At 37.8% G+C, this 24,994-nt stretch overlaps 1 protein-coding gene across 5 annotated transcripts in view; it reads left to right on the top strand.

The window, feature by feature from the left end:
• The window catches only part of TUBGCP5 (tubulin gamma complex associated protein 5), a 101,366-nt gene extending 77,041 nt beyond the window's left edge, over window positions 1-24,325 (top strand). For all 5 annotated transcript variants that reach the window (XM_004758503.3, XM_045070568.1, XM_004758505.3 and 2 more), the window contains 12 exons: window positions 885-1,000; window positions 2,530-2,798; window positions 3,148-3,346; window positions 3,988-4,176; window positions 5,081-5,263; window positions 12,147-12,231; window positions 12,338-12,458; window positions 12,979-13,157; window positions 14,496-14,621; window positions 15,238-15,326; window positions 22,733-22,833; window positions 23,980-24,325. In XM_004758503.3, coding sequence (XP_004758560.1) covers window positions 885-1,000; window positions 2,530-2,798; window positions 3,148-3,346; window positions 3,988-4,176; window positions 5,081-5,263; window positions 12,147-12,231; window positions 12,338-12,458; window positions 12,979-13,157; window positions 14,496-14,621; window positions 15,238-15,326; window positions 22,733-22,833; window positions 23,980-24,026 — 1,704 coding nt within the window. In that variant the 3' untranslated portion in view covers window positions 24,027-24,325. The remainder of the gene's footprint in view (window positions 1-884; window positions 1,001-2,529; window positions 2,799-3,147; window positions 3,347-3,987; window positions 4,177-5,080; window positions 5,264-12,146; window positions 12,232-12,337; window positions 12,459-12,978; window positions 13,158-14,495; window positions 14,622-15,237; window positions 15,327-22,732; window positions 22,834-23,979) is intronic.
• Window positions 24,326-24,994: the final 669 nt, after the last annotated feature.

The raw sequence follows: 24,994 nt of genomic DNA, 5'->3' as shown, positions 1-24,994 counted from the left end.
AGAGAGAGCAGAAGCAGAGGGAGAAGGCAGGCAGAGGGAGAAGCAGACTCCCTAGCTGAGCAAGGAGCCTAATATGGAACTCGATCCCAGGACCCTGGGATCCTGACCTGAGCTAAAGGCAGTCGCTTAACTGACTGAGCTACCCAGGCATCTCTCATTTCCTCATTTTGGTAATAGCATACATTAGGTAGGGTAGCTGTATCTGATTTTGGATGATCCAGCTTAGAGCTGTTGTCCCTCTTTAACTTTCACTCTCAAAAGAATCCTGGTATGGACTACAGACAATGTGGTCATCTCATATTAGTTGAGTTTTCATAAGGATTTGATAGGGTATGTTTTGGATTTTTACTTTCTTAGTGTCAAAAAACAGAAATCCGGGGGCACTTGGGTGGCTCAGTAGGTTAAAGCCTCTGCCTTCGGCTTGGGTCATGACCCCAGGGTCCTTGGATCGAGCCCCGCATCGGGCTCTCTGCTCAGCGGGGAGCCTGCTTCCTCCTCTCTCTCTCCACCTGCCTCTGCCTCCTTGTGATCTCTGTCAAATTAAAAAAAATTTTAAAAAAAACAGAAATCCGATCACTTTTTAAAAGGTGTTTCAGAGGGGTGCCTGGATGGCTCAGTTGGTTAAGCATCTGACTTGATTTTGGCTCAGGTCATAATCTCAGATTTGTTAAGATCAACCCCCCTCCCACTCCCATCAAGCCTCGTGCTCTGCATGGAGCCTGCTCAGGATTCTCTCTCCCTCTCCGTATCTGCTCCCTCAAGCACATGCTCTCTCTCTTTCTCTCCCTCTCTTTAAAAAAAAAAAAAAAAAAAGTGTATCAGAAATGTTTAAACTTCATTTTATCCAGAGACAAGGGAGTTCTGAGAATTGACTTTGTCCTCAGGTTTCACTGCTATTCTCTCTCTGGGTGGAAACAGTGCGACCCTACCTGCAGATTGTGGATGAGTGGATCGTGCATGGGCACCTATGTGACTGCGCAAGGGAGTTCATCATCCAGAGGTCAGGTCCCATGCACAGCTTGGGAAGTGTGGGGTCTGCTTGTACCTCTTTTCTCTCACAGGAAAATCATGCAATTTTGTTAGTTCAGGTAATACTGGGGGAGACCAGTGTGAGTGACAGAGCTGTGTTTTTCCCATAAACAAGTTCTTTTGCATTTTTATAGAAGATGTCAGGTACCAAAAAAAGTTCCAAATTTTAATGTCCATTTACAGCTTTTCTTAGCAAATTCTTTTTTTTTTAAGTGGTAATGTGTTTATGGTTCGCTGGTACTATAAAAGGCACATTGCTTTCCATAGAATGAATTTAGGTGATATCAAATGGCTTCAACTAATTCCCATTATAAATTATCGATAGGATAAAAGATACGAAAATATTACAAAAAAAAAATTATTTCTCCAAATTGGCTATGTTTTTTTGTTAACCTTCTTAATATAATATTAAATAAACCAATTATGGAAAATCATAATTTTTTATTATGATTTCCCCTTCAGTTCATTGATTTTTCTGAACAGAATCATACAAACTACAATGTGTAGAACTCTCTTAACTCAGTTTTAAATTATGCAGTCTGTTTAGATATATGGTTTTTATGGATAGCTATCCATTTAATTTATCAGGAAGGAGAACATTAAGTCCTTACAGCTCTGAAAAGGTAACCCTGTTTATGCACTGCTCATATAAATTAGCAGACCTTCTCTGAGTCATGTCTGCCCTTATATTGTTTTTCATTGATTTTACATGATAATTTTTGCGAAAATGGGATTCTGGTTGTTCTTAAAGGGTGATGAGTGAGCACTGTTTCATTGTTAAAAGCAGTTCAGTTAAGAATCTATGTGGAGGGACGTCTGGGTGGCTCAGTTGATTAAGCATCTGCCTTTGGCTCAGGTCATGATCCCAGGGTCCTGGGATGGTCCTGCATCATGCTTCCTGCATAGCTGGGAGTCTGCTTCTCTCTCTGACTTCTGCTCCCCCTGCTTGTCCCCTCGCTGTCTCTCTGACAAATAAATAAAATCATTTTCTTAAAAAAAAAAAAATCTATGTTGAGGGCCACCTAGGTGGTTCAGTCAGTCAAATGTCCAACTCTTGATTTCAGCTCAGGTCTTAATCTCAGGATCTTGAGATCAAGCCCCATGTTGGACTCCATGCTGGGTGTGGAGCCTACATTAAAAAAAAAAAAATATGTAGAAAAAAAGAGCAGTCTAGAGATTATTTTTGTAAGAAATGACAAAATAGGTAAATTTTTATTCTACCTGTAAAGAGAATCAAAGTAATCATATTTTGTTTAATTTCAATTCAGGAAACTTTCTACTTAGTTAAATTTTACCTGTGCCATTCAGAGTATTTATCCACTTCTGTATTGAACTGAAGTCAAATAAAACCTTTGCACCATTTGCCTGAAGATTGCTTCATTTTACTAATAATAGATATTACTGTGTTTTGGAATGTCTAGGCAATGTTCTCAGCTAGAACAGACATGTTGTTTTTATGGCAGAAAAGTTGAATTTTATAATTCTTTTGATTCTCTATAGAAACAAAAATGTTCCAGTAAATCACAGAGACTTTTGGTATGCAACTTATACACTATACAGCGTATCGGAAAAGACAGAAAATGAAGAAAAAATGAGTGATAATGCTAGTGCAAGTTCTGGCAGTGACCAGGGGCCCTCCAGCAGGCAGCATACCATGGTGTCCTTCCTCAAACCTGTCCTTAAGCAGATAATTATGGCTGGCAAGTCAATGCAGCTGCTGAAGAACCTGCAGTGTGTGGAGAGCACCGCATCCCAGGACACAGCCAGAGGTAGCAGTATCCTTCTTCCTGTATCCCTCAGCATTCAGGCATCTGTTCTCTCTTTACTCTTGTCATCCTGAGATAGATAGTAATTATTTTGTAGTTTGAAAATTATCAAAGCCTTTTATTTTTGTGGAAATTGTGCCCTTGATCAAATTAGTGCTCCTGATTAAAAAGATTGTCCTCACTGGAAACTTTTAGCACTGTGTTTCAGAGGCAGTGATAATAAGTTCCACATACCAAATATCAAATTATACCAAAAATACTATATTAAGATAAAACTACTTAATATTTCTTAACATTACTTACTATTATATACCAGAACACAGTTCACTGTACATATTTTTTTATGTTTCAGATGCAGAAAGAAAAAGCTTATATACCCTGTTTCTGGAATCTGTACAGTCACGTCTTCGACATGGAGAAGATTCTACTGCACAGGTCCTCACTGAGCAGCAGGCAACCAAAGAGAACCTAATTAAGATGCAGTCCATTGCTGAAAGACATCTTGAACTGGATGATGTTCACGATCCACTCCTGGCAATTAATTTTGCAAGGTGATGCATACCTGCAAGATTTTGGATGACTGAAATAGAAATCTGTGCAGTTACTATTTAGTAACCATTTATTTCTGCCGGGTAGGGCTTTTCAACTAAAAATAAAAATCTTTGTAGCTTATCCTTTTTAATGAATGGAATGCAAGAAGACTTTGCATTCAATTTGGTCTCCTTGTTTGTTAAAGTCCACAGACTTTCATGTACCCTATATCTTTTGGTAGTTGCCGTTGCTCAAACAGAAGATATTTCTGAAAGTCTGGGTCGTGTGCAGGCATCAGATAAACACACACACACACACACACACACACACACACACCCTGCTTAAAATGCATCTTGGCCCTTAGCTGCTTTTAGGTGTATAGCCTAGTGAAGTAAATCATTTATGCCCACACAGCACCCTATTATCTAATGGCCATTTCACTGCCTGAGGCCAGTAGCTAAAAAAGACCTACCCAGTACTTGACCCTTAAGGCAGAAGTGGCTGAAAAACTTTCATTGAAGGATATTTTGGGGGGAAAAGCTTCTTTCTGTAATAGTTGGTACTTTTAACACTAAATATAAAAATGGGACTCTGAAGTTTTGATTAAGGGAATTCTGTTGACAGCAGCTCATAAAAAGAGACTCACATTTTTTTCCTAAAGGTTGTATTTGGAACAGAGTGACTTTCATGAGAAGTTTGCTGGTGGAGATATATGTGTGGATAGATCATCAGAATCTGTGACGTGCCAGACTTTTGAGTTAACACTGAGATCTTGCCTCTATCCTCATATTGATAAGCAATACCTAGAGTGCTGTGGAAACCTCATGCGAACTCTAAAAAAAGATTACAGGTATAAGGGAGTAGTTTAAACTAGATAGCTTATTGTACTTTAAGAACAGTTGAAATTATTTTAAAACCTGTATTTCAAGTTAATCATTAATTTTAATTGAGTAGGAAATGGATATTTAGTAAATGGTTTTCTTTTGAGAGAATCAACTAGTCATCAGTGTTTCACACCATTATATTGCAAAATTTAATCCTTTGTATCTGAGACTCTGTCCTGAAAGTAATGCAGAAAAAGCTTGTTGCACAAAAATACCCATCAGAAAGTTTGCTGTGAGAGGGAAGAACATGAAATTACTTAGTAATGGATGACTAGTTCTTTAAATAAAAGCATATCCATGTCATGTATGAACTTTATAAAGTTCATGTTATAAATTATGTTTATCCAGAGTTTTAAATAATATAAAATGTTCTTAAAGCTTAAAAAGCAGAATATATAATATGGTGGGAACTATTTTTTTAATGCATAGAAAAAAAGACTGGAAAGAAAAACCCCAATTTTAACAATAGAAATTCTCTATGAATAGCAGGCTTTGGACTAACTTTAGTTTGTTTTACTTTTTTGACATTTCCTATACTTCTACAATGTTATAGAAAAGTAATTTATTTCTTTCTGACTATTAAAGGCAGCCATATGCTATTTTTTTTATTTTATAACTCTTTAAAAGTTGTTAATGTTTCTACTAAATGTTTTTACTAAAACATTTAATGTTTTACTAAAACAGTTACTGTTTTAGTAAACTAAAACAGTTTAATACTAAAACAGTTAATGTTTTTACTAAATGTAGAATGTAGAATGTAAACGTATTTTAAAACTAGTTTACAAAAATAGTTTACAAAAACTGGTACTTGTCCAGAGTTCTGTCTCATGAGTATAAGATCTTTCTGTCACTTATTTTCTCTCCATTTAGGTTGGTTGAGTACTTGCAGGCCATGAGGAATTTTTTCTTAATGGAAGGTGGAGATACCATGTATGACTTCTATACATCAATTTTTGATAAAATAAGAGAAAAGGAAACCTGGCAGAATGTGTCTTTTCTTAATGTCCAGCTTCAAGAAGCAGTAGGACAACGGTATCCTGAAGATAGTTCACGGTAAAATATAGGAGGCACCTTTTTATTTTAAATAATATAAAAATATCCATGTAGGGACGCCTGGGTGGCTCAGTTGGTTGGACGACTGCCTTCGGCTCAGGTCATGATCCTGGAGTCCCGGGATCGAGTCCTGCATCGGACTCCAAGCTCCATGGGAAGTCTGCTTCTCTCTCTGACCTTCTCCTCGTTCATGCTCTCTCTCACTGTCTCTCTCTCAAGTAAATAAATAAAATCTTTAAAATATATATATATATATCCATGTACAACAGATTCTGGGTTTTTTACATATGAATTTTTACATGTATGTATTTTCTTCTATGAATTTTTGTTCTATGAATTTTTACATATATTATTTAATCCTCACACTAACCTTATGAATTTTGCAGTATTCTTTTTCATAAAACCGGGGCGCCTGGGTGGCTCAGTGGGTTAAGCCGCTGCCTTCGGCTCAGGTCATGATCTCGGGGTCCTGGGATCGAGTCCCGCATCGGGCTCTCTGCTCAGCGGGGAGCCTGCTTCCTCCTCTCTCTCTCTGCCTGCCTCTCTGCCTGCTTGTGATTTCTCTCTGTCAAATAAATAAATAAAAATCTTTAAAAAAAAAAAAAGATTTTATTTATTTATTTGACAGAGAGAAATCACAAATACACTAAGAGGCAGGCAGAGAGAGAGAGAAGGAAGCAGGCTCCCTGCTGAGCAGAGAGCCCGATGCGGGACTCGATCCCAGGACCCCGAGATCATGACCTGAGCCGAAGGCAGCGGCTTAACCCACTGAGCCACCCAGGCGCCCCCCAGCACCATTTATTGAAGAGACATTTTTCCACTGTATATTTTTCCTGTTTTGTCGAAGATTATTTGACCATAGAGTTGAGGGTCCATATCTGGGCTCTCTGCTCTGTTCCACTGGTCTATGTGTCTGTTTTTATGCCAGTACCATGCTGTCTTGGTGATCACAGCTTTGTAGTAAAGCTTGAAATCAGGTAATGTGATGCCCCCCGTTTTAGTTTTGTTTTTCAACATTTCCTTAGCGATTCGGGGTCTCTTCTAATTCCATACAAATTTTTGGATTATTTGCTCCAGCTCTTTGAAGAATACCGGTGGAATTTTGATCGGAATAGCATTAAAAGTATAGATTGCTCTAGGCAGTATAGACATTTTAACAATGTTTATTCTTCTGATCCAAGAGCATGGAATGGTCTTCCATCTTTTTGTGTCTTCTTCAATTTCTTTCATGAGTATTCTGTAGTTCCTCGAGTACAGATCCTTTACCTCTTTGGTTAGGTTTATTCCCAGGTATCTTATGGTTCTTGGTGCTATAGTAAATGGAATCAATTCTCTAATTTCCCTTTCTGTATTTTCATTATTAGTGTATAAGAAAGCCACTGATTTCTGTACATTGACTTTGTATCCTGCCACGTTGCTGAATTGCTGTAGGAGTTCTAGTAGTTTGGGGGTGGAGTCTTGGGTTTTCCATATAAAGAATCATGTTATCAACGAAGAGAGAGAGTTTGACTTCTTCATTGCCAATTTGGATACCTTTGTTGTCTGATTGCTGTTGCTAGGACTTCTAATACCATGTTGAACAAGAGTGGTGAAAGTGGGCATCATTGTCTTGTTCCAGATCTCAATGGGAAGGCTGCAAGCTTTTTCCCATTGAGGATGATATTTGCTGTGTGTTTTTCATAGATAGATTTGATGAAGTTCAGGAATGTCCCCTCTATCCCTGTACTTTGAAGGGTTTTAACCAAGAACGGATGCTGGATTTTGTCAATTGCTTTTTCTGCATCAATTGAGAGGACCATGTTCTCTCTTCTCATATTAATTTGTTGTATCACATTGATTGATTTGCGAATGTTGAACCATCCTTGAAGCCCAGGGATGAATCCCACCTGGTCATGGTGGATAATCTTTTTAATGTGCTGTTGGATCCTGTTGGCTAGGATCTTGTTGAGAATTTTAGCATCCATATTCATCAGTGATATTGGTCTAAAACTCTCCTTTTTGGTAGGGTCTTTGCCTGGTTTGGGGATCAGGGTAATGCTGACTCATAGAAAGAGTCTCGAAGTTTTCCTTCTGCTTCAATTTATTGAAACAGCTTCAGGAGAATAGGTATTATTTCTTCTTTGAACGTTTGGTAGAATTCCCCAGGGAAATCGTCAGGTCCTGGGCTCTTGTTTTTTGGGAGGTTTTTGATCACTGCTTCAATCTCGTTACTAGATATCTAGTAGAATAGGTTGTCAGTTTCTTCCTGGTTCAGTTTTGGGAGTTTATAGTTTTCCAGGAATGCATCCATTTCATCTAGGTTTCTAAGCTTATTGGCATATAACTGTTGATAATAACTTCTGATGATTATTTCTACTTCCTTGGTGTTAGTTGTGATCTCACCCTTTTCATTCATACTTTTATGAATTTGGGCTTTTTCTCTTTTCTTTTGGATTAGTGTGGCCAATGGTTTATCGACCTTATTGATTCTTTCAAAAAACCAGCTTCTAGTTTCATTGATACATTCTACTGTATCTGGTTTTTACCTCATTGATCTCAGCTCTAATCTTTATTATTTCCCTTCTTATGTGTGTAGTTGGTTTGATTTGTTGTTGATTCTCCACTTATTTAAGGTGTAGAGACCGCTGCTGTGTTCTGAATTTTCCATTTTTTTGAGGGAGGCTTGGATGGCTATGTATTTCCTCCTTAGGACCGCCTTTGCTGTATCCCATAGGTTTTGAACCGAAGTGTCTTCATTCTCATTGGTTTCCATAAATTGTTTCAGTTCTTCTTTGATCTCCTGGTTGATCCAAGCATTCTTAAGCAAGGTGGTCTTTAGCTTCCAGGGGTTTGAGTTCCTTCCGAACTTTTCCTTGTGATTGAGCTCGAGTTTCAAAGCATTGTGATCTGAGAATATGCAGGGAATAATCTCAGTCTTTTGGTATCAGTTGAGTCCTGATTTGTGACCCAGTATGTGGTCTATTCTTGAGAAGGTTCCATGTGCACTTGAGAAGAAGGAGTATTCTGTTGTTTTAGGGTGGAATGTTCTGTATATATCTGAGGTCCATCTGGTCCAATGTGTCATTCAATGCTCTTGTTTCTTTATTGATTTTCTGCTTCGATGATCTATTTCTGAGAGAGGCATGTTAAGATTTCCTACTATTAGTGTATTCATATCAATATCACTCTTTATCTTGATTAACAGTTTTCTTATGTAATTGGCTGCTCCCATATTGGGGACATAGATATTTACAATTGTTAGATAATCTTGGTGGATAGTCCCTTTCAGAATGATGTAGTGTCCTTCTGTATCTCTGACTACAGTCTTTAGTTTAAAATCTAATTTATCTGATATGAGAATCGCTACCCCAGCCTTCTTTTGAGGCCCATTGGCATGAAAGATGTTTCTCCATCCCTTCACTTTCAGTCTGGGTGTATCTTTAGGTTCAAAATGGGTCTCTCGTAGACAACATATGGATGGGTCCTGTCTTTTGATCCAATCTGCAACCCTGTGTCGTTTTGTGGGTGCATTTAGGCCGTTCATATTCGGAGTGATTATTGATAGATACGTTTTTATTGACATCGTGTTACCTTTGAAGTCTTTCTTTCTGTAGATTATTTCTATATTTCTGTTCAATGCTATTCTTAGGATTTTTCCTCTTTTATAGAACCCCCCCTTAATATTTCCTGCAGTGTCGGCTTGGTGGTTACATAGTCTTTTAAGCCTTGCTAGTCTTCGAAACTCTTTATCTCTCCATCCATTTTGAATATCAGTCTTGCTGGATCAATTATTTTTGGCTGCATGTTCTTCTCATTTAGTGCCCTGAATTTATCTTGCCAGCCCTTTCTGGCTTGCCAGGTCTCTGTGGACAGGTCTGACGTTATTCTGATAGGCTTTCCTCTTTAAGTAAGGAGCCTCTTTATCCTAGCAGCTTTCAAGAGATTATATCTACAATTATGATTCCTCAATTTGACTATCAGGTGTCTTGATGTTTTTTTGGGATCTTTAATCTTGGGTGGAGACTGTTCGGCCTCTAGTACATGAACGCTGGTTCCATTTGCGAGTTTGGGAAAATTTTCATGAAGAACTTGCTCCACTATATCTTCTAGACTTCTTTCTTTCTCCTCTCCTTCAGGGATTCCAATAATTCTGACGTTGGAACGTTTCATGGCATCATTTATTTCCCTGATTCTGTTTTCGTGGTTTCTAAGCTGTTTGTTCCAGGCTTCCTCCTGGTCCTTTCTCTCTATCTGTTTGTCCTCCAGATCACTAATTCTATCTTCTGTCTCAGTTACCCTAGCTTTGAGAGAATTTATTATATTGGAACTCATTGAGAGCATTGTGAACCTCCTCCCTGGTAGCTTTAAGCTCCGCCCTAACATTGTCAACATCATCTCTCATCTCTTTCAGCTCGGCCCTAATCAATTCCTTTTTGTCATCCATGGCCTTCTCCAACTAGCTATTTCCTGGATAATTGTTAGCCTGAATTCTCTTTCCGACATATTGTCTATATTGACAGCCATTAGCTCTGTTGCAGAAGGTCCATCCTCTGTATTTTTCTTCTGTTGGACCTTCTTCCTCCTAGTCATTTTGGTGGGAGATGACTGAACAGTTGTAGCTGGATGTATTGACCGTGGTGCAGTCAAGGTGCACCCTGGAACACTTCTGAGCAATCGGGATTCCCCACCCAAATGAGAGACAAAAGAAAAGAAAAAGAGAGAGAGAGAGACAGGAAAGAAAGGGAAGATGAAAGAGAAGGTTCAGCCCAAATGGGCCCCAAGGTAAGATTTATGAAGTAGACAAACAAAAAGACTTATAAAAGTATATGACAAGAGAAAAAAAAAATATATATATATATGTGCAAATAAAGGAAGAACCTCGTCAAAAAGAATCCCAAGTGTAAGATTTTTATGCTATCAGGACAAACACAAAAACACAGAAACACTGGTGGAAGAAAAAGATGAGAGAGTGGTTATACATTCTCAGTGTGGGCGAGGAAGGTTTTTTTTTATTCTTTCTGGATGTATCTTGATATCTTTGTTAAAGGACTCAACTTTCCTAAGATAAAGGGCGATTAAAAATTGGTTTACCTATTGGGGTAGTATTGATTGGGGAAAGGTAATTACTTTGAAGTTTAATTCTATATGAATATTAGAAAATAAAAATAAAAATAAATAAACTAGACTATACTGAACTAAAATTTTTAAAAAAGGAATTCAAAAAATAGAAATGCAAAAGAAAAACGTAGGTGTATGTATCAAAAAGTTCAGGTTAGAAGATTATTATGGAATTTGAGGTACTGGACATCTCACTGTGATGGTAAATAGGTTAAAAAAATTATCTATATAGAAAAACAAATGAACCAGAATAGTGGGAATGAGTAAAAAATAAAAGTTTTCCTATGAAGTAGTGTTTGTTCTTTTGTAGTCCTTTTTTTTCTTTTCTCTCTCTTTTTTTTTTTTCTTTCTTGTTTTGTTTTCTGGGGGAGGGGCCTGCCACGTAGGTTTTCAGTCAATGATGTTCCCTGAGTTAAGTCCTCCCGCCCCCCTCAAGGGGGTGGCTCTGAGGAAACTATTTTTTTCCAGCTTTTGTTCTCTGGTGGTTTTTATGTTTGTTCACTTTTTTTTTTCTCTCACCTTGACCGCTTTTGATGGTTTTTGTAGTTTGAGGAAAACAAAGTGCGCCCTGACCTCCCTCTCAGAGAGAAGCCTCAGTCTGGCTGCAGAGCCCAAATAAGTTCCCCCTTGGCTGCTGGCAGAGCAGGTTCCAAGTCACGGTCCCTGGGGATGCAGGATCTTTTGCTTGTACCCAAAGCCATGGCAGTGGCGGCTGTCTGGGAAGCTCCAGACCGCCAGAGAGGTTCCATGCAGTGATCACCGACTGAGATTTTCCTGCTGGCCTGGGCTGGGAGTGCCCGGTCTTTCTGGGTCTAAGAGCGCCCGGCTGCGCACCAGTTTCAGGGGAGGCTGTGGGTCATGCGCAGAACTCAGGCTCTGAGAATGGGGCCCAGGTCTGAAAGCACCAGGGTGGGCCTTCGTGCACCTCTCTGGGGGGAGAGTTTGGTGTACACGTCTTAGGCTCTGAAACAATGGTGTGTATCAAAGGGTGCCAGCTTTTGTACCTCTTTCAGGGGAGGATGTGGGGCGTGAGTATCCCAGGCTCTATAGCAGGGCTCCCGTGTTCTGCCATCCGGCGTGGCTCCCATCCCCTCACAGGAGCCGGACCCCATGCATCCTCGGGTGTGCTAGTGGCTTAGGGACCAAGACCTGGTTTCTCCACTGCACTCTCTCTGGCTCAGCGCCAGGGGTGGCTGTCCTCGGACCTGGGACTTAAGCCCCTGTCCCTAGCCACCCCATTCCCACAATTTACCCCCCCCCACGATCCCTTGCTCTTTTGCAGTGCTTTCAACCAGTCTCCAAGTTAATGCTGGTCCCCAGATGCAGGGCACTCTCCCTCATATTGGGAGTATTACTTTCCAACCGGTCGCCTCTGGTGGCTCCCTCCCCCTTTTGTTTATCGTTTACCATTCCCACTCCGCTTTACCTGCCCACTGGCGTCTTCTGCCCCTGTAGAGATCCAGACGTATAATTCTGATCTCAGGCTGATTTCATGGGTGAACGGAGTTCTTTGGTAGGTAATCAGCTCACTTTGGGGTACAGGTTGAAAAGGCGCCTCCTCCTACTTCCCCGCCAAACAACTTTGCTCCTCTTACTTACTTCTAAAACCAAATTTCTGTTCTGGAATACATGATAGAAACCCTTAATTGGAATATTTGCATTCCTTTTATGAAATATGTCTTCTTTGAAATATGATATAAATGTTAAAATGCTGATGGTTTTTTAAAGAGTATTTTTATTTGAGCTTAGTACTTTCACAAACTAAAACTGAAATTTCTTTGTCTAGTCTGTCTATATCTTATGAAAATGTGGACACAACCAAGAAGAAACTCCCTGTTCATATCTTAGATGGTCTGACCCTGAGCTATAAGGTATGTGCTGATACATTTTGTAAGAATATTGTTTTCTATTAAATTACACCATGCAAGTAATAGGTAGGTTACGTTCTACTCTAATTTTCTGTTTTTGTTTTTATAGATCCCATGGCCTGTGGATATTGTTATAAGTTTGGAATGTCAAAAAATTTATAATCAGGTGTTCCTTCTCTTATTGCAAATAAAATGGGCAAAATATAGTCTGGATGTTTTACTATTTGGTGGTAAGATTTGTTTTCAACAGATAAATTATAGTTGCATTTTAGCCCTGAAATAAAGAAATGGGTAATCTTTGGTCATTTTTTATGTATACACAAGTGTCCAGATGACAAGTATTTATAGCAACAGTTTTGCAGTTGTCAAAATTAACCTCCCTGAATGAAATGCCAGGGAATTGTACTGCAGTCAGTCTGAAATATAACAGCTTGGTGAGGAATTTAGCCAGAATAAATATTCTTAAATTATGAAAAAAAAATTAATGACAGAGTATTGGGACTTGGCATTTAGTTGGGTTTTGTTTGTTTGTTTTTTTCTTAAGTTGGCATTTAGGTTTTAATGACAGTGATAAGGGGAACTTTTCACTACTTTACCTTCCAGAGACACTGAAGGTAGGTCCTTAATATGCCCCTGTAGAGTACCCTTTGCAGGTGATGACCACATCAGAAGTCCCACCCCTGTGCAGTGGCACAGGTGCATTTGAGTAGATGTTCTTCTCACTTACTCTACTCTTTCAATCTTGCACAGAACTAGCTAGTACTGCTGGAAAACCACAACTCAGAGAAGGATTTTTATGTGAACAAGGCACAGCTGCTCAGTTTGGATCACAAAAGGAACCAATAAGACAGCAAATTCATCGTATGTTCCTCTTGAGAGTAAAGCTCATGCACTTTGTGAACAGCTTACACAACTACATCATGACCAGGGTTTGTGTCTGAATTACTTGTGATATATTTTTAAGAGCCCACAAAGTACTTATAGACTGTAAGTGTAACAATAGTGCATATAAAATATTTGATCATAAAATAACATGATAGTGGGGGAAAATTTTTTTAATAATTTTTAAAGATTTTTATTTATTTATTTGACAGGCAGAGATTACAAGTAGGCAGAGGAGATAGGCAGAGAAAGAGGAGGAAGCAGGCTCCCCGTCGAGCAGAGAGCCTGATGTGGGGCTCGATCCCAGGACCCTGGGACCCTGACCTGAGCCAAAGCAGAGGCTTTAACCCACTGAGCCACCCAGGCACCCCAGAAAATGTTTTTTTAAACATGCCAGAGCACATGCATCTGGAGACTCCTGTCCCTCCTGTCCAGCAGCCTCTTAGGATTGGCATACCCAAAGCTCCTCTTCTGGAATTGCCTTCTGAACTTGCAGTATAGTCTTTTAAACTTTATCAGTGGTGACAGATCTGTCCCTAAAAAATGGCTTCAAATTTTAGTAACAGCCAGTTACAGTCAGGCTAGTGTGGTATGTAAGGAGGAAGATGCAGCCAGATTATATAAATACATTTTTTTCCTACAAGCAAGAAACAACTCATTACAAACTAAATGAAACTGCTTTTCTTATACATCTTAAAACCAGATCTAGAGGAGGTCTGAAAGAGAAGTTCAGATAATTGAACAATAGCAGAATTCTAAGAAGACATTTGGGATTTAAAATGATTGGTTTAAAAAGAAAAACTTATTTGTATACAAGTTCTAAAACTCGTTTTATTTGGAAGAAGTGAGCCTTTAAAGCCTGTGTTTTAGATGTGATGCATATGGCAGAGGTGCTTTCTGATTACCATACATTGGCTTTCAGAGACAGCCTTAAACCCTTATTATTGAGAGTATATGGTAGGAGTTTAAGTTTTTGCTTCTTATTTTCTAGTTAAATTATGTCTATGCTCCTTATAAAGAAGATTATTATAAAAACATTGAAACTTCTGAAAACATATAAGTTCAGTTTACCTGATAATTTTTTTAAAAAATGCTTTTTGTATGTGATTTGATACACTTGGCCCTTCCCACCAGGAACAGTCTGTTAGTCCAGAGCAAGGCATTTGTTTACTCTGTGAATGGATTTCCTAAAGAACTGGCCCCCCATCATTATTCTAAGATAAGAATGTCAGCCTTTAAAGAAGGCATTTTGTAAATTTTACAGATGTAATTATTGAAAAAAGAATTTGAGAGGAGTAGAAGAGATTGATATAAAGTTTTGTGTCTAGCGTACACGTCTTCATAGAAGTCTGATGATTAATAAACTTTTCATCTTTCTCTTCAAGATTCTTCACAGTACAGGGCTGGAGTTTCAACATCAAGTCGAGGAAGCCAAGGATTTAGATCAGTTGATTAAGATTCACTATAGATACTTATCAACCATCCATGATCGTTGTTTGCTGAGAGAAAAGGTACGTGAGATGGTGTCTGCAGATTTGGCCATGAGGCAGGAATGAAGCTGGCCAAGGGAGATTGTCTCTCCACTTCAGAATTTTATACTTAATAAGCAGAATAGTCTATCAGGAATGACCAAATTAAGTTACAAATTTGTGCCATGTTACGAGAAATTATATCTAAGAGAAACAGATATGAACTGTATTACAGTCATCTGCACCCTGCACTGCACTTAGATTCAATCGGAAGATTGTGTCTGCAGTTGTGGAATAGTAGTGCTTTAGTCAGGAAGTGCAACCAGCTTAGTGAGAATATACAGAATTAAGTCAATTTATAGCCATTAGATTACTTGCTCCCTTTTGTTGGTGCATTTAAATGGCCAGCCGAGGAAATAGTCACTTGCTCTGTTGGTCAGACTCTGCTGCTAATACTCCCTATATCACAGGTGCATTAGACATGTGGCCTGATTCCAGGTGCACTTATTCACAACCAGCACCCTTTCATATTATATTGAAGGCTGTCATTGCATTGATGAACTTTTTCTGTGACTCATGTAGATTAAATAAAAGTGTTGGTGTCAGTGTCCAAACATAGTTACAGAGCCTATATTCTGTCTGTGGCTTTAATCTCTAGGTCAGTTTCGTGAAAGAAGCCATCATGAAGGTATTGAATTTGGCTCTCATGTTTGCAGATGGTTGGCAAGCAGGTCTGGGAGCATGGAAGTAAGTATGTAGCTTGTGGAACCTCTGCGTTTTGACCATTTCAGTTTCCCTTTTAAAACTGGCTTATGAATGACTGCTTTTCTTGACGGCTCACTGAAGAGTGGGCAGCACAAACTTTCAGTTCTGGGGCTAGAGAGTGGGGCACCGCCATTTTCATCCCCTGCCCCCATTGGTGCTGAAACCCTTCAAGGAGCAAAACAGCACCACAAAGTGGAATCCAGAACCGCTAACACTGAGCTTGGCCCCCTAGCAAGGGAAGTGCAATTTCACCACCACAAGGGCACCTGAGAATCAGCACAATTGGCCTCTCCCCAAGATGACCAACAGGAACATCCAACCAGCACCAAATTCACTGATCATACAGAACTGCACAACTTCAGCTTGTGGGGAAAACCATATATAACATTTGCAGTTTATTATTCTTTAGTCTTTCAGTTTTATTTTTTCTATGCTGTTTTCTTATTTTTTCAATTATTTTAACTTTTACATGTATGTTTTATATACATATACTTACTTTTATACATTGTATATTTTATCTTACTTTACTTTTATTTTACTTTTTTATTTTACTTTATTTTCATATATATTTTTTCCTTTCTTTTGTATTTAGGAATCTCATTTCTTTTAATAAGCAGGCCAAAATAAACCCAGGATCTAGTATTTTGTTTCATTCAGTTTATTTGTGGGGTTTTTTTTTTTTCTTATTTTGTCTTGTTTTTATTTTCTTCTGGTTTGTTTTGTTATTTTTTTTTTCTGTTGTTCTTGTTGGTATGTTGTCTTTTCTCTTTCTTTTATTCTTTTCTGGACATAATGACCAGATGGAGAAATTCAGCATGAAAGAAAGAACAGGGGTAGCACTCAATGCCAGGGATTTAAATATGGATATAAGTAAGATGTCTGAACTAGAATTTGAAGTGATTAAAAAGATACTGGCTGGGCTTGAAAAAACCATAGGAGACACTATAAAATCCCTTACTGGAGAAATAAAAGCTAAAATTTAATCAGGCCAAAACTAAAAATGCTATTACTGGGATGCAGTCAAAACTGGAGTCTCTAATGCCAAGGATGAATGAGGCAGAGGAGAAGTTAGTGATACAGAAGACAAAATGATGGAAAATAAGGAAGCCACTCCACTCAAAGCAATGGACAGATCATCTAAGCAGAAAATCAGCAAGGAAACAAGGGCTTTGAAAGACATAATGGACCAGATGGACTTCACAGATATATTCAGAGCATTTCATCCTAAAGCAACAGAATACACATTCTTCTCAAGTACGCATGGAACATTCTCCAGAATAGATGACATACTGGGTCACAAATCAGGTCTCAGCTGGTACTAGAAGACTGAGATTATGCCATGCCTACTTCAGACCATAGTGCTTTAAAATTTGAATTTAATCACCAGAGAAAATTTGGAAGGAACACAAACACTTGGAGGTTAAAGAGCATCCTACTAAGGAATGAATGGGTCAACCATGAAATTAAGAAGAATTTTAAAAACATGTGGAAGAAAATGAAAACATGACAGTTCAAAAACACTTCAGATACAGCAAAACTGATTATAAGAGGGAAGTATATAGCAATACAAGCCTTCCTCAAGTAGCAAGAAAAGTTTCAAATTCAGAACCTAGACTTACACCTAAAGGATCTGGGAAAAGAGTAGCAAAGCCTAATGAGCAGGAGATGAGAAATAAAAATTATAGCAGAAATCAATGACATAGAAATAAAAAAATAATAAATCAATGAAACTAGTAGCTGTTTCCTTCAAAGAATTAATAAGATTGATAACCCACTAGCCAGATGATCAAAAAGAAAAGAGAAAGGACCCAAAGCAATAAAATCATGAATGAAAGAGGAGAAATCAGAACCAACACTGGAAAAAAACCGAACGATTATAAGAGAATATTATGAACAACTATATGGCAACAAATTGGGCCATCTGGAAGAAATGGATGCATTCCTAGAAACCTATAATTACCAAAACTAAAACAGGAAGAAATAGAAAACCTGAATAGACCCATAACCAGCAAAGAAATTGAAGCAGTAATCAAAAATCTCCCAACAAGCAAGAGTCCAGGGCCAGATAGCCTCCCAGCAGAATTCTACCAAAAATTTAAAGAGTTAATACCTATTCTTCTGAAGCTGTGTGAAAAAACAGAAATGAAAGGAAAACTTCCACACTCACTCTATGAGGCCAGCATTACCTTGATCCCAAAAACTAAAGACCCCACCAAAAGAGAATTACCAATCTGATGAACTCTGATGAAGATGGGTGCAAAAATTCTCACCAAGATACTAGCTAATAGAATCTAACCATACAAATAATATATTATATATTAATAAAAAATATAAGAAAAAGAAGTCAACAATACATCAAAAGGATTATTCAGCAGGACCAAGTGGGATTTATTCCTGGTCTGTGGATGTTGTTCAACATCCACAAATCAATCAAGATCATGCACCACATTAATAAAAGAAAAGACATGATTCTCTCAATTGATGCAGAAAAAGCATTTGACAAAATAGAGCATCCTTTCTATATTAAAATCTTCAAAAAGTATGGATAGAGGGAACATTCCTCAACATTCAGAAGACCCACAGCAAATGTCATCCTCAAGGGGGAAAAACTCAGAGTTTGTCCCCTAGGGTCAGAAACATAACAGGGATGCCCATTCTCACCACTGTTGTTCAACATTGTACTGGCAGTTCTAGCCTCAACAGTCAGAAAACAAAAAGAAATAAAAGGTATCCAAATTGGCAAAGAAGTCAAACTTTCACTCACAGATGACATGATAATCTATGTTGAAAACCTAAAAGACTCCACCCAGAAACTGTTAGGACTCATATAGGAATTCAGCAAAGTGGCCGATATAAAATCAATGTACAGAAGTTGATCACATTTCTGTATACCAACAATGAGACATAAGAAAGAAAAATCAAGGAATTGATCCCATTTACAATTGCACCAAAAACCATAAGATACTTAGGAATAAACCTAATCAGGGAGGAAAAGGATCTGTACTCCGAAAACTATAGAACACTTAAGAAAAAAAATGGATAAACAATCCATGCTTATGTATTAGAAGAACAAATACTGTTTAAAATGTCTGCTACCCAGAGCAATCATCCCTACCAAAACACCACTCGCATTTTTCACAGAGCTGTAGCAAACAATCCTAAAATTTGTATGAAAGCTAGAAAAGACCCTGAGTAGCCAAAGGAATGGTGAAAAAGAAAGCCAGAGCTGGAGGCATCCCAGTTCCAGACTTCACACTGTATTACAAACTGTAATCATCAAGACAATATGGTACTGCCATAAGAATAGACACAAAGATCATGGAACAGAGTAGATAACCCAGAAATGGACCCTCAACTGCATGGTCAACTAATCAACAAAGCAGGAAAGAATATCCAGTGGAGAAAAGACAGTCTCTTCAACAGACGGTATTGGGAAAATAGGACAGCCACATGCAGAATGAAACTGGACCACTTTCTTACCCCATACACAAAAATAAACTCAAAATGAATGAAAGACCTAAATGTGAAACAGGAATCCATTAAATTCCTAAAAGAGAACAGAGGCAGCAACTTCTTGCTAGACACATCTCCAAAGGCAGGGAAAAGAAAAGCAAAAATTAACTATTGGGAGTTCATCGAGATAAAAAGCTTCTGCACAGCAAAACTTCAGCAAAACTAAAGGCAGCCTATGGAATGGGAGAAGATATTCACAAATGACATCAGGTAAAGGGCTAGTATCCAAACTTAAAAGGGACACCTGGGTGCCTTGGTCCTTAAGTGTCTGGCTTCAGCTCAGGTCAGGATCCCAGGACCCTGCTTCTCCACTGCCTGCCACTCCCCCTACTTGTGCTCTCTCACTCTCTCAGTCTGTCTCTGACAAATAAAATCTTATTTAAAAAAAAAAAAAGAAGAAGGGCGCCTGGGTGGCTCAGTGGGTTGAGCCGTTGCCTTCGGCTCAGGTCATGATCTCAGGGTCCTGGGATCGAGTCCCGCATCGGGCTCTCTGCTCGGCGGGGAGCCTGCTTCCTCCTCTCTCTCTGCCTGCCTCTCTGCCTACTTGTAATCTCTCTCTGTCAAATAAATAAATAAAATCTTCAAAAAAAAAAAGAAGAAGAAGAAGAAGAACTTACCAAATTCACCCCCAAAAAACAACCCAGTCAGGAAATGTGCAGAAAACATGAAAGAGATTTCTCCAAAGAAGACATACAAATGGCCAGTAGTCACAGGAAAAAATGCTCAGTATCACTCAGTATCAGGGAAATAGAAATCAAAACCACAATGAAATACCACCTCATACCAGGCAGAATGGCTAAAAATTAACCAGTCAGGAAGGAACAGATGTTGGCAAGGATGTGGAGAAAGGGGAATCCTCTTACATTGTTGGTGGGAATGTAAATGGTGCAGTCACTCTGGAAAACAGTATGGAAGTTCCTCGAAAAGTTAAAATAGGGGTGCCTGGATGACTCGGTGTGTTAAGCCACTGCCTTCGGCTCAGGTCATGATCTCAGGGTCCTGGGATCGAGCTCTGCATCGGGCTTTCTGCTCAGTGGGGAGCCTGCTTCCTCCTCTCTCTCTGCTGTCTCTCCGCCTACTTGTGATCTCTTTCAAATAAATAAAATCTTTAAAAAAAAAAAAAAAGTTAAAATAGAGCTACCCTACAGCCCAGAGCCACCCTACAGCCCAGCAGTTGTACCACTACATATTTATCCAAAGGGTACAGACATAGTGATTTAAAAGGACACCTGCACCCCCATGTTCATACTAGCAATGTCCACAATAGCCAAAATATGGAAAGAGCCGAGATGTCCATCAACAGATAAATGAGCAAAGAAGATGTGGTGTATACACATACACACACACACACAGAATGGTATATTACTCAAACATCAAAAAGAATGAAATCTTGCCATTTGCAACAACATATGGATGGAACTAGAGGGTATCATGCTAAGCAAAATAAAAAGAGCAAAAGAGGGAGACAAACCATAACGAACAACTATAGGGAACAAACTGAGGGTGGCTGGTGGAGAGGTGGGTTTATGGATGGGGTAACTAGGTGATGGACATTAAGGAAAGGACTTGAAGTTAAGAGCAGTGGATGTTGAATGCAATTGAGGAATCACTGATTCTACCACAGAAACTAATAATACAGGATATGTTAATTAAATTGAATTTAAATTTAAAAAATTTTTTAAACTGGCTTTATTCTCAAAACTTTTTTGTAAATTACATTCTGGGAGTCTTTTTACATCTTGGTGCAATATATTACACATATCCCATGTCACATATCACATATCATATATTACATATACGAAAGTAAGAGTTGAACTTTTTCATTTTAACTAGGCAGCATCAAAAGTGTGCAGTTTTTTTTATGAGTTGTAAAACAATTATCTGAAAATTTTAATTGGAACAAGTAGATATTCTTAGATTGCATTCATGTTTACTTGTAAAAGTTTTGTTAATTATGAATACTTTGAAACATACACAATTAGAGCAAACTGCCTAACAAACTCTAGGTGCCCAACTCCATTCATAACTTGCTGAATTATTTTAAAGCGAATTCTGGATGTCTTGATAGAGTATTGTCCAGAATCATACAGAAAGACAGATGCCATAAAGTCAGAAGACAGTTGTGGAGCCAGGAGCTTGCTTTTCATATCTAAAGTGCCATCCTCTACTGTTAATGTACAGTTCAGTAGTTTGTCCCTGTCTTGTTCATAAAATTCATGATAATTCCTCTGTTACTTCCCTAAAATGAAAGTGCAAGTCTGATTGACCAGACTGTTGGAATAATAGCTTGTACATGTCAGTAAGGAGGTAAGAATTCATGATAGTGCTAATCAAAATTAAAACCTTGGGATGCCTGGGTGGCTCAGTTGGTTAAGCAGCTGCCTTCGGCTCAGGTCATGATCCCAGCGTCCTGGGATCGAGTCCCATATCGGGCTCCTTGCTCCGCAGGGAGCCTGCTTCTCCCTCTGACTCTGCCTTCCACTCTGTCTGCCTGTGCTCGCTCTCGCTCACTCTCTCTCGGACAAATAAATAAAATCTTTAAAAAAAAAATTAAAACCTTAATCTATGCTGTTTCAGAATGCTCTGAATAAGGAAACTAAGTGTAGTTTAGAATTCTTAATTGCAGGATGAAAATAAAATTCTTACTTGCTTTGTTATGGCTGTCTCAAAGTATGTAAAACACATTTTTCTTTCCATATCACTGGGACATAGAGGTGGAAATAATAACACTGCTGCATTTGCTTGGCTAAAATTGAATTGTTTCAGTTTCTTCAAAAAGTAAATTGTGAGAACAACACCACAGAGTGAGGAAGACTTTAGAAGCATTATGAGCCATTATAGTGTTTATGGAAATTAATTGATCCTGATTCAGATGTAGAGTAGAAGAGTAAAAAATTTCAAAAGCAATGTGAATTTTGAACACTGGTTATTTGGTGATATTAAAAAATCATTGTTAAATATTTTCAAGCAAACGGTATTATGGTGTTTTTTTTTTAATATCTTTTCAGCATAACAGTATTCATTGTATTGTGGCTGTTTTAAAAGGAGTCTGTATCTTTAATGTATACACACTGAAATATTTATGACCAAAGGGCTATGAGGTCTCAAATTTGTTTCTAAATGTGGTAGATATGGGCTATGCACAGAGCCTCTTTGCAGTAGATGACTGCTGAGGCTGGATGTGGGTATGTGAGTGTCCTCTGCACTCTCTCCTATGTACGTTCCATATTGTCCATAATAAAGTTTTTATTTTTTTAAAGATTTTATTTTTTATAAATTTTATTTAAATTCAATTTGTTAACATATAGTGTATCATTAGTTTCACTTAGAGTTCAGTAATTCATTAGTTGCATATAACACCCAGTACTCATTTCATCATGCAGCCTCCTTAATGCCCGTCACCCAATTACCCTATCCTCCCCCCCACCCCCCCAGCAATTCTGTTTGTTCCCTATAGTTAAGAGTCTCTGATGGTTTGTCTCCTTCTCTGATTTCGTCTTACTTGATTTTTCCTTCCCATTTTTTAATAACTTTAAAATGTAGGGTTTTATATCTTTAATGTATTTGTTGTTTCATAAAGAAGATATGCAAATGAAAAATACAGAAATGTGTAATGGAAAACGGAACCTCCCCAGTCATCCCAGCTTCAGAACTCAGTACCACCCAAAAAGAGCATAGTTATATGTCATAATGACTTTTGCCTTCAAATATTTGGAAAATTTATATTTTAAAGTGGGGGAGGAAATTTTATATTTCATAATCTTTAGACTTAGGAAATTAAACTGAAGTACATTTGAAATTAATCCAAAGGCATTTTGTAGCCTACCCTTAACCCTTTATATACTTACTAAATTGCAGTTTACTTTCTTTCCTAGAATGGAATCTATAGAGAAAATGGAGTCCGATTTTAAAAACTGCCATATGTTTCTTGTAACCATTTTAAACAAAGCTGTCTGTAGAGGATCCTTTCCCCATCGTGAGTATACCATGTTAAATTATTAACCGCTTTTATATTTTCTTGTACCTAAGGCTAATGTTACTATTTTGGTACTAATCTCATGAAGAATTAGAAAATTTCACCATTTCCAACATAAAAAAAAATCCCTCAGCAGTTGTGCCATGCTTCGACTTGTTTTTTCAGAATCACAACGTGGTGAGTGAATATCGGATGTAAAACGGGGGGACTAAAGATACTACTTTTTAGTATATGATATGTTACACTAGTGGATTTCTAGAACTGGTTTTTTTTTTTTTTTTAAGATTTTATTTATTTATTTATTTGACAGACAGAGATCACAAGTAGGCAGAGAGGCAGGCAAGAGAGAGGAAGGGAAGCAGGCTCCCCGCTGAGCAGAGAGCTGAGATGTGGGGCTGGAACTAGAACTATTACTAAGTAAAGCAGATGGCAGACTAGATCTCAGTCATATTTTACTATTACACATAGATTTTATAATTATTTCTTTTCAAAAAATAAGCATTGAGGTTTTTGTTTTGTTTTGTTTTGTTTTGGCGATTTCAAAAACTCCAGGAAAGTACAGGTGTTCAAAATACCATGTGAGGAGACAAGTCTGTGGATTGAGTCACAGGGAGGAGAGAGCTGTTTCATTTGTAAAAACAGAAGACTAAGTAATCTCTCTTTGCACGGCCTTTTTTTTTTTTTTTTTTTTAAGCATGCAGGGTTAATCTCTCCTTTTTCTGCATATTCTAATCATGATGTACTAGTTAAGAATAGCTGAACATTTTAAAAAATTCTGTTAGAAAAATGTTAGAGGAAGCACTGACTTACTCGCCCATTTTTGCTCTGGGTGATTGTTACGCAAAGAGGATCCATTCATAGGTTAGAACATAGCATTTTGTTATGAACTGACTCCAGATTCTATAACATAGGGGACAACTGTGATTTGTTCAGTGAAATGCCAGGTGTTTTGTTTTCAACATTAATTTGAAATACGAAATAAATGCTACTTTTTCAATTTGTATTTAATAAGCCAATTATCATCTTTATTTACATTTAAAATAATTAAAAATTGGATAGTCAAATACTTTCAGTTCTGAAATTATTGAAGCCTTATTTTCAAATATTTAAACCTATTTTTTAACCTTATCTTTATTCTTTCCACAGTGGAGTCTCTCGCACTGTCACTCATGGCTGGCATGGAACAAAGTTAAATCTCTTTAATGTAGTAAATACCTAAGATTTGATCTTGATACATAAATAATTCCACCACATGCAGCTGAGAAATCAGAATCTCTATTTTGGTTCATTTTAAAAAGTTGTGTATATTGTCTAGACAAGTACATTTATAGGTGTTTTCTTTGGAGATTATCGGATAGTATATAAGCTTATGTGTATAAAATTATATCAATAAAGCAAAATGTATATAAGCTGTTTATACTTATATGTCCTACTGTAAAATACATTTATGTGTATTTAAGTGTGAATTATGTCATATTTGGAAATGCAGCCTTATAGAAAGCATTTTAGATTCTATTCTCCTTTTGCTTGGCCACAGAAACTTTTGTATAGTTTTTCTTTGTTTCTGTTTTTTTTTTTTTTTTAGGTCTTACTTAAATTCAAGTAGGTTAACATGTACTCTATTATTAATTTCAGGGGTAGAATTTAGTGATTCATCACCGACAGCTCTACTTCAAGCGCTTTCCTTAATTCCCATCACCCAGTTATCCATCCCTAAAACCCACCTCCCTTCCAGCAACCCTCAATTTGTTCCCTATAGATAAGAGTCTCTTATGATCCCTCTCTGATTTTGTTTTATTTTTCCTTCCCTTCCCCCCTATGTTCATCTGTTTTGTTTCTTAAATTCCACGTAGGAATGAAATCCTATGGTATTTGTCTTTCTCTGACTGACTTATGTCCCTTAGCATAATACCCTCTAGTTCCATCCACATGTCATTGAAAATGGCAAGATTTCATTCCTTTTGATGGCTGAGTATATAACACTCTCTCCATATATATCACATCTTTATTCATTCATCTATTGATGGACATTTGTGCTCTTTCCATATTTTGGCTATTGTGGATATTGCTGTAAACATTGGGGTGCATGTGCCCCCTTTGAATCACCATGTCTGTACCCTTTAGATAAATATGTAGTGGTGCAATTGCTGAGTCATAGGGT

Source organism: Mustela putorius, unplaced genomic scaffold (genome assembly GCF_011764305.1).
Source record: "Mustela putorius furo isolate JIRA1106 unplaced genomic scaffold, ASM1176430v1.1 tig00003972_pilon_pilon_pilon, whole genome shotgun sequence".
In the NCBI taxonomy this organism is placed as follows: domain Eukaryota; kingdom Metazoa; phylum Chordata; class Mammalia; order Carnivora; family Mustelidae; genus Mustela; species Mustela putorius.
The sequence above is the reverse complement of the archived record's forward strand: the minus strand, read 5'-3'. Positions and strand labels throughout refer to the sequence as shown.